The sequence below is a fragment of the Xiphias gladius genome, chromosome 18 (genome assembly GCF_016859285.1).
Source record: "Xiphias gladius isolate SHS-SW01 ecotype Sanya breed wild chromosome 18, ASM1685928v1, whole genome shotgun sequence".
Taxonomy (NCBI): domain Eukaryota; kingdom Metazoa; phylum Chordata; class Actinopteri; order Istiophoriformes; family Xiphiidae; genus Xiphias; species Xiphias gladius.
In genome coordinates, this window is record NC_053417.1 from 23,254,656 (window position 1) to 23,264,792 (window position 10,137).

The 10,137-nt window shown below is 40.3% G+C and overlaps 1 protein-coding gene across 1 annotated transcript; it reads left to right on the forward strand.

The window, feature by feature from the left end:
* The first annotated feature begins 1,055 nt into the window (after positions 1 to 1,055).
* Positions 1,056 to 9,580, forward strand: plp2b (proteolipid protein 2b). The gene is made up of 5 exons (XM_040151594.1): positions 1,056 to 1,401; positions 6,355 to 6,510; positions 6,624 to 6,722; positions 8,167 to 8,263; positions 8,382 to 9,580. The coding sequence occupies exons 1-5, from the start codon at positions 1,303 to 1,305 to the stop codon at positions 8,393 to 8,395; spliced, it is 465 nt and encodes a 154-aa protein (XP_040007528.1). The 5' UTR covers positions 1,056 to 1,302; the 3' UTR covers positions 8,396 to 9,580.
* The last annotated feature ends 557 nt before the right edge of the window (positions 9,581 to 10,137 follow it).

The following is a 10,137-nucleotide window of genomic DNA, read 5'->3' on the forward strand; positions in this document are numbered from 1 at the left end:
TCAGGCATAGTACTAGTAGTCCAAAACTAACTTGGCGTCCTTAACTAAACTTAAATTCATAAGCTTATTAATTTGATTTTTTTTTCAATTTTATAGTTAATTGGTAATTGAATTAAAGTGTAAAATACAGTTAAAATATCCTAGTAACCATGATACAGAGGAAAATGTTTCTATAAAGACCCCAAAATGGATATAATTAACCTATAACAATTTATAACGATCATATGTTGTGATTTAATGTAATACTTCTGTGGTTTGTATATGTGCATACAGGTAGAGGTAGAATCCCGTTTTATTGCTGTGCAGGTCTTATCTTAGTTTGCCTGTTAGTGCAGTTGCCAAAGCAAATATGATTGCCTTTTTCAAATAAAGTTATATTACTATATTATTAAATTACTATTGCGACTCTGCCCATTTAAATGTATGATTCACTTATCAGCAGTTTTGTCTCATACAGGCTGTAAAGAGCTGTAAAAAAAAAAAAAAAAAAAAAATTATGATGCCTTCCAACACTCCCGGAAATGCCAGAGGTAAACTAGCGTGACACGTTTACTTGGGTATTTCCAATTTATGCTACATTATACCGTGCATCTACTTTGATCTATAAACCAGTGGCCAATGGTGTACTTTCATTTCACTACATTTATTTGGTAACTATAGATTCTCTATTGTTATTATCACTGATACCAAATAATAAAAAAAAACGCATTTTGGCCACAGGCACACATCATAATCTAACATCTGTGTTAAGGAAAAAAACTGAACAAGATAGTAAGTGTTGTGCCACCCCGAATTAAGTACTGGCCTCGGCCTGGCCACCCCTATGAAAGAAATGCCTGGCTCCGCCACCGTTAGCGCCAGCGGGGAGAGGACTGCTAAGATCATCCACACAACGTACAATCACTTTAAGGCAACAGGTTTTAGGAGTTGTGGAGTTTCCGAGGGGCTTCCCGGGGGCGTGAAAGCAGCTCGGCCCGGCGGTAGCGCAGCGGCGCGAACAGCAGCGGATCCCCTCGAGACCAGCGGAGGCCAACGCCCCGCTGTCAGCGCCTCGGCTCCACCCCTCCTTCCTCCACACCGAAAGTGGAGTGTCTGCACAGCGGTGACAGAGAAGAACCAGGATATCACACCAACTTCGAGCTAGCTCGGGCGACCGACACTGGGACCGTAAAATACACTATCGTTATACTGCTTTCGAGACGAGTTTGTTTTTTTTTTTTTTTCCAAACGCCGGTCGTCGCTTGCCGTCAAAAGGCTCCGAAACAACACACTGTCGGTGTATAATAAGTGAGTCGTTACAGAATGGCTGATACAACTGCGCCCAGCTCCGGTGCTAACTGCATGGAGAAGATGAAAAGTTACGTGAGGACCCAAAAAGGGTCTCTCCTCGCAGGAGAAATAGTAAGTTCACCGACCTGAGCAGCTCACGTACAAACTTTTAGCTCATGTGCAGCTCTGTTTTAAATGGTTATAACTGCTTACTAAACGGGCTATAACGGTACTTATGTAGTGCGCAACTAATCAATATTTCATAGATGTTTAATTGGGCTAAAGTTGCCTGCGTGGTGGTTGTTGTTGTTTAATTCCATCTCACAAATACCCTCTGTTTCTTTCTCTAAAACTTCGTAATTTTTAAAAGCAGTCTGGTCAGCAGGGAATGCAAAGCATATGTGGCCAGGAGGTCGAGGGATCACGAACAGAGGTTAAGGGTTTTCCACCTGTCACATGTGCTCCACTGTTTTCTCATTTGGCACCAAAGAGCCAAATGCTGAGGGTTAATGGCAGATGAAAGGTTATATGGGTTAACTCAGCCCAGTGGGTGTTGTCAGGCATCTCCTTTTTTATTCCCTGCCACAGGCTCTATACTATTTGTAGGAAGTGAAGTAGTAGCCCCAATATGGTGAAGAGAAAATGCAATCTGCATCACATTCGTCGCAATATTAAACTCATAAAGTGCCCCCCCCCCCCAGATTACATCTTTGCACTCCTGGCAAACAGGAGGAAACATACAGACCAAAGCAACACCTGAGTCCCTGTAATGAGTAAGTTTTGGCAAAGTACAACCACTTCCATTCTGGGAGAGCTTTTTATTTATACTGTCCTTGACCAGGATTTTCACGTTTGCCTTTGTTTGCATTTCATTTCTGTGGTGTGTTCTTTTAACACGTGAGTCACTCTGACCTTAAATTCTTTACATCAGGTTTCTTTATTTTCAGTGGTGGAAAGTAACGAAGTGCATTTACTCAGGTAACATTCTTAGGCACAGCTTTGAAGGAACTTGTGCTTTACTGTGCACATCTGTCCCTCTACTCCAGCACATTGCAAAGGGAAATGCTACTTTTTACTCTATTTACAGACTAAGATTTTACATGCAAAATATCAACATGTAAATTAGGATGCGTTGTTACAAATTAAACCACAAAACAGTACAGAACAGTACATCAACGACCCCCTTTATAAATCAGGCTCTCAGATGCTGGTGGTCAATGGTCCACCCACTGTAAAGTTTTTTTTTTTTTCCTTTTTGGATGTAATGGATATTCCAGTCTGTGTGTCAAGTTTGGCCCCAGGAACAAAGAATGTGTGAACTGCTTGGCACACATCTCTGGTGTGCCATATCTCGGGGCTTCACTGGACACACTCGGTAGTTTTGTTGTTTCCTCTCCCGCTGAAGAGATGTTGGATGTCTGAAATAGTTTACAATGCAGGGAGAGGGCTGTGGGAGCGAAACAGGAAGACACATTTAATTACTGCCTGTTATGTCCAGTCTAATAGGAAGTAGGATATTTAACCCCAGTAGCCAGGATTACTGCGGTTAAGATCTTCCAACTAGTAAACCGAAAGTCTAAAGGAAAAATTGCTCTTTTTTGACTTCATGCACTGGCAGCAAGTTTTGACAGCAAGGTTTCCATGACTTGCCAAATTAGAGGTAGTTTTTTTTTTGCTTTTATTCTGCCTGTCAGAGGCATGACCAGTCTTGAACATGTTTTAAACTGCAGCACAATATACAAGTCACAGACACACCCATGTAGTGCAAAATGCTGTTTGTCACGTGGCACAGTTAAGCCATTAGTGATAAGTCATGATGAGTTACGCACTAAGTTGATCTTCCACCTAACTGTTAATATTATGAATATTAAGGGATCACATTGTCTAATGACTGGAAACCAGTGTATGCTTAGTTATCTCATTTCAGAAAATTCTGAATCATAAGAAAGGGTGGAAGAAAAGTAGTTTGAGGAAAGTTGAGTAAGAGAGTAAAATGACTAGATGATGAGGAGGAAGAGTGATGAAATGAAACCAAATTTCCATTTTGCTCTGAACCCTCATGAGTACTCTTTAGTGTGCCGCAGCAAGCGCTCAAAACTGCCCCAAAATGTATGTGACTTCCCTAGCAACCGTTTCTGTTTGGGGTGTCTCTACACAACAGACTAAATCTTGGCTCTCGTGTTGTTGCTGACTATAATTAGACAACCGTTAAAAACAGTTTCTCTGTGGTCAGTTTAAAAGAGTAGCCATGATCCTGATGTGTATAGATCCTTGCGGGGATCTTTTAAAGATGAGTCATGCAAACAGATCCGCCGCTGTGCGGAAAACATAAAGGTGTCAACATCTCAGAGCCTTTCTTGTTCTCAGGGACTCGTGTAGTGGGTGTGTGACGGCTGCTGCCCTCAGAGCAGCCGCCTCTGGCCCGAATAGAGCCTCTTTTGTGTAGGACCTTGGCCTCGGACACCCCGCTACTCTACAGAGGCAGTCTGTGCCAGTCTCGAGAACACATGCACTACTGATGCATCTGGCAGGCTGGCTGGCTGGCTGGCTGGCTGGCTGGCTGGCTGGCTGGCTGGCTGGCTGGCTTGCTGGCTGGTTGCGCATTTGTGTAACAGTTGCGGGTGAGGGGAGGGGAAGCAGCAGTGACAGATGTAGGGCTGGTGTCGAGTCAGTTACATATTGTGTGTATCATATACACTGCAGTGACTTGACACTTGCCACCGAGTTGTCTGTGTCTGAGAATAAAACACTGCAATGTGCAAAATGTGCAGAATCAGAGCCAAGCTATTTAGTAAGTGTTACAAGAATAAATTGTTTTACTCGTCACAAGAAAGCAATGCAGATACATTTTGCAGAACACCACATTTTAATAAACATTTTAACAATCATATGTAACTACAGATTATATAATTATATCTTTTATGGAAGATTCAAGGTTTTATTTGTCATTTGCTGATACCATATGTGGTTTTGCCCTAAAAGGCAAGTGCGCTAAAAAGAATAATTTGAATTAGAGTAAAAATAAGAATTAGAAAAAGGAATACAGAATTAAAATATATAAATAAAAATTCAAAAATAAAAATGAGAAATATATATGAGTATTAATATGCTTAAGTGTATTAGAGCTGCAATGATTAGTTGATTAATAGGTCAATCAGTCAATCAACAGAAAATTAATCTGCAATTATCTTAATAATAATAATAATAATAATCAAAGTTATTTTCAAGCAAATATGCTAAACATTTAATGGTTCTAGATGTTCAAATGAGAGAATTTGATGATCTTCCTTGTACATTGTAGTATATTGAAATTTTTTTATTTTGTGGTGTAGAAATTGTTAGAAAAGTATAACATAAAATAAATGATATTTAGTGTCCTCTGGTACATTGGCTTAAAAGGCTTTAGGATTAGTAACTAAGAAATTTCTTCGTAGCTGTCATACACTCACTGAGCACTTTATTAGGAACACCTGTAAACCTGCTTATTCATGCAATTATCAGCAGCAGTGCAATGCGTACGATCATGCAGATACAGGTCAGGAGCTTCAGTTAATGTTCACATCAAACATCAGAGTGGAGGAAAAATGTGATCTCAGTGACTTTGACCTTGGCATGATTGTTGGTGTTTGAGTATTTCTGCAGACGGAAACCACTTGTTGATGAGAGAGGTCAGTGGAGAAAGGCCAGACTGGTTCGAGCTGACAGAAAGGCTACGGTAACTCAGGTAACCACCGTTTACTGTGGTGAGCAGAAAAGCATCTCGAATGCACAACGTGTTGAACTTTGAGGCGGATGAGCTACCACAGTAGAAGACCACATTGGGCTCCACTCCTGTCAGCCACGAACAGAAACCTGAGGCTGCAGCGGGGACAGGCTCACCAAAACTGAACAGTTGAAGAGTGGAAAAACGTAGCCAAGTCTGATGAATCTGGATTTCTGGAGAGGCACGCAGATGGTAGGGTCCGATTTAGGCGTCAACAGCATGAATCCATGGACCCATCTGCCTTGTGACAACAATCCAAGCTGGTGTCACAGCCTATCTGAGTATTGTTGCAGACCATGTGCATCCCTTTGTGGCCACAATTTACCATCTTCTAATGTCTACTTCCACCATTATAATGCACCTTGTCACAAAGCAAAAGTCGTCTCAAACTGGTTTCATGAACATGACAACGAGGTCGTTGTACTTCACAGCTTTGGGATGTGGTAGAACGGGAGATTGGCAGCGTGAATGTGCAGCTGACGAATTTGCAGAAGTGATGTGATGCAATAACGTCAACATGGAGCAAAATCTCAAAGGAAAGTTTCCAACATCTTGTCGAATCCATGCCACCAAGAACTGAGGCTGTTCTGTGAGCTGAGGGAGGCCCTACCGAGTATTAGCATGGTGTTCCTAATAAAGTGCTAGTCCCTGTTGTGTGAAAGCATCTACCCACACAGTTTGACAGCAGCAAGCTTCTGAGCCGTAGGCTGCCTAAATTTATGATTCCTCCAAATTGGCAGCATTTCAGCGGAATGGACTGAGAAGAATGCACACTGACTATTTTCCCTCATATGGAAAGATATGACCTTCATTGAACAAACACTGTAAATCTAATAAGAAAGCAGCATGTGATAGACTGACAGACTGTTTTATTTGACTGTGTGATATAATCTTTCCAGTTGTGTCACACTAATAGTATTTTTGTGTAGAAAATATTTTGTCTTGGCAAAAATGCTTGATGTTATGTTGATGTTGTATTGTGAACTGGCTGGAGTAAACGAAACAATATTGGCTTTGTTGGAGGAATTTACTGTCTGACTGGCCTTGGCCATTGAGTGGACACAGAACTTTTTCTGTCACTGAGCACTGAGATGACCGATCCTCCCTCAGGGGAATTCGCAGCTGATCTGCAAGCTTTTTTAATCAAGTCATTGAAGGGCCCTGCAAAGTCTAACAGATAGGAGGAATTTAGGCAACTTCTGTTTCTTTTCTGGCATAACCTCTAAGCATTCTGGGACATCTTCATCATTCTGACGTCAAAATCATTATTCTCTCTTTTTTGTTTTTTTCCCACCTCCCCCCTTCCCTCTCATCACTCTTAGGCCCTCAGTTTAATCGTCCTCATCTGCTACACTGTGTCTCAATACAGAGGCTCCTCTGCTCTGGCCATCTGTGAGATGGTCTTAACCATTGCCTTCTTCGGGATCTTCATGATGGAGTTGGACAAGCAGATCCAAGTGGTCAACTGGGTCTGGAGTGTGAGTGCTCTACGTGTCTTACCACCAGCATGCGCACACAAACACACACACTCACACACACGTGTGTGCGTAGTTGCACAACGTTTCATCCTCTGCTTCCTTCTTTTGTACAGGATCTCTTCCGTGCTGGTATTGGTTCTATCCTTTACATCATCATTTCTCTGATCAATGTCATCGGAGGAGGCGGGGACGGCGCTTATATCGCAGGCGGGGTCAGTTAAGTCCCTGTGACTCAGCCTGAGTTCTCAACTGAATTCTGAAACTGTTCATTATCATGCAAATTTTATTGCTTGTTTTGACAACTATGAATTACTTACATTATAGATGTGGAAACTGATTATAGATGTTGGGGGCGGGGGTTATAATCATTTGCTGTTTTTAATATGATACAGACCTAGACTCTCAGTGAAAGCCATCAGTCACTGTAATATTTAAATATAACTTAAGTTTGATCTCACTCTTCCTTCCTGTTTAGATCAAGTGCAGACCAAAAGACTTTTGCCAAAGTTTGCCTGTCTCAGACAAATTTCTTACAACTGAGACAAAAATCCGTTACCAGGGGTCCTCTAGTTCAAGCAGTTCAGGGGCTTGTCTTCATCATAGCAGGTTGAGATGGAGATGGTGTTGATACATCTCGTGTCTCACTAGAAAATTGAAAACAGGTCATATGCTGTACTTGAAAAGTCTTAAAAAGCATTGATTTCAATTTCGTCAAAAAAAGCCTTCAGTTACAAAGTCTTAAGTTTCATTTACAAAGGTCAGCCTTAGGCAGTAACCTTACTCATAAAATGTTTTTGAATGAGATTTTTACAGAAGAGTCTGGAAAATCTTCAGCATTGATGCTCTAGACCTTGGAACTGTACATGGACCTTGAATCATCCTGGCATACATCCATGTTTTGTTGTTAATACGGGTCCAAGTATTATTTAGTTATTAATTAATGATATAATTAGAACTTCAATAGTATTGTTCTTATTCTTTCTAGCAATAGGTTTTTAGGTATTATTTTTATTTTTTGTATTTATTGCTATTATTAGTTTATGCAATTAACTATGTTGTTTCTAGATATTTGTGTGTTGCTCTTACTCAATGTCTGACGTCAGGGAGAGTTCTGTTGATGAAAGGTTAATCTCACATCTCTTTTCCCCACCACAACATTCCTTGAGGCTTGTGCAAATCCAATCTGTGCTATTTTTATGCCTGGTCTTTTGTTTACACATACACCGCATGTGCTTGGGACTGAATACATCACATCTGTTCCTGAACAACCCTTGAAAGTTTGCCCGTCAATGACTTTTCACGTTTGGTCGAATGTCGCAGACATTTTTTCCAGTTGTCGATTTCTCCAAACGGAATAATGTTGTCATCCACCACATTTGAGACTGTACTGTAGTTTGTGTGCTCTCAAGTCAACATGACAACAGTCTGGGACTAAAAATGTCTTGGTGTGAACAGGAGAGCAAATCTGACATTTTGAAAGTCTTGTAGTCTTCACTTGACCTAGGTGTGTAACATATGAGAGATTGATTGTGTCTGCTTTATAGTTTTCTCTCATATTTCTATTTAAGTGTTTCCATTAATCAACAAGTTGGTGTTTTATGTGACCAGTGAATGGGATTGCTACTGTGACTCTGATGCTGAGTTGTTGTTTTTTAGGTATTTGGTTTGATCGCTGGTCTGTTGTTTGCCTACGATACCTACACCATCTTCCTGCAAATCAAGAGCAGCAGGCAGCACACGGCAGCTTCCACGGGTGAGAGCAACAGTCACTTATTTTCATGACACTCTCAAAACATGCTGTTTTATACAGTAAACTTCCTTATTTCATATGTAGAAAAAGATTTTTGTTTGTTTTGTTTTTTTTTTTGCAGATGACAGAGTTTAAACAATCCAAGATACACGTACCTCTTTCAAGAACGCAGCAGAAGAAGAAGAAGAGGACATTTGAGCAGAAGTTAACAGAAGGGTGGAGCAGAGAGGACGATGGACAGTAAAATGAACAGGTCACAGCGTAATCAATGCCCCTGTATGTTGTGAACAGATGAGAGATTTCTTTTAGGGCCGCACCTGAGAGGGGGATGACATAGCCAAAGTGAGTGGCACTGTACATCTGTGCCTGCATGTCAGACAAAACCTTGTCTACTACAAGAGGAAATCCCCCCAGAAACCTTTAGTCCGACCTCAACTGATTAAAAAAGGGAAATCTGTAAATAACAGGCAATGCAAAACTGGTTGATGTTGTCAAGCAGCTTGTCTAATGCACGTCTACTGTTAATGCACTGCTGTATTAAGTAGTAACTGTGTCATGTGGACTTAAGAAGTAACTGACACACAAGTGGCTGCTTTAGGAATTGTTTAACATCGTAATCATGCCCTTCTTGAGTTGGATTTCTTTATTTTCAGTCAGGTTTCTCAGTGAGTTAAACATTTCATTCTCTGTTATATAGTCATGGCTGTTTAGACTGCTCTCTGTGTGTTACAGTGCCTTCAAGTTTCATTCAAATTAACCAGTTTCTTCATCTTATTCATCTTTTATTGCTGAATCCTAAACATTTGAAGTGGCCTACTGTCATTGATCGGCAATCTTTCGCCTGTTTTTGTACTAATCAGAGTTTTGTCGTAGACGTCCATTAACCATCAACCACATGTTCAGTATTTGAAATTAGTGTCATCCTCCAGTTTTAGTTGTCTACTTTGATTCTTGCTCAGGTTGTGTTTTTTTTTTTTTTTTCTTACATTTGTAACACATTTTTAAGGTGCAAAATATTTTTCTGTTCTACTTTTTACAGTTCAGTTGTACAGTCCAGTTTTTTTTTCCATGTTTTTGACTACATGTTGGAGATGAAGAGAAAAATCAATTTTGAAAGAAAACTGTTAAACTGTTAAGCAGTAAACTGTTTCCTCTACCCCTGGATGTTTATTTGTCCAACTAAAACATTGCAGCCTTATTATTATTATTATCATTATTATTATTAATATTATTATTATTTTTCTAACAGGCTTTACAAGAGTCTGCAGTTTGTAATTTCAAAATTCAAAGCAGCCATGCTTTGGAAAATAAAAGCCATTGTCACTGCAAAGAAAACCGGTTTTGTATCTTAAATTGTACACTAATCTCCCGTTCCGCACAATCCTGATGTTTATCAACAGCTTTATTCAACAAGAACTTCATTTGAAGTGGTTTGTTTTCTAGGATGTATTCAGGCGAACTTGTCTTCTGTCAGATTGCCACTAGATGGAGGCAGACTGTTGCTCGTTATCTGAAAGGAATTTCCAAACCGTGAAACGTCTCCTGGCTCGTTCGTTACTGGGGGAGTTAACAGTGAGAAAAATGTCAGCATAGTCATGGTGGGGTTTTTTTTTTTTTTTTTTTCTGCGTCAGTCTCTCATTAGGCTGTTCGGATATGATAAGGGATTACTATGTTTTTACACAATCCCTGCCAGGATCTTGACTGACCTTGCGCAGGATGCATCTGTCATCTCTAATCTCATCTGAAAATTTTCTCTTGCAGTTACACATGCTACCCCCCTCTTTTCATTTTGAGATAACGCTGCTTTGACAAAACAAAATCACGTCCCACTTTATTTTTTAGCCGCGGCTCTACCGCCTTTCAATGGCAATAACCA

Coding starts and splice junctions, on each gene's coding strand:
- plp2b (XM_040151594.1), top strand. CDS start 1,303: ATGGCTGATACAACTGCGCCCAGCTCCGGTGCTAACTGCATGGAGAAG. Junction 1,402..6,354: donor CTCTCCTCGCAGGAGAAATA/GTAAGTTCACCG, acceptor CATCACTCTTAG/GCCCTCAGTTTAATCGTCCT. Junction 6,511..6,623: donor TGGTCAACTGGGTCTGGAGT/GTGAGTGCTCTA, acceptor TCTTTTGTACAG/GATCTCTTCCGTGCTGGTAT.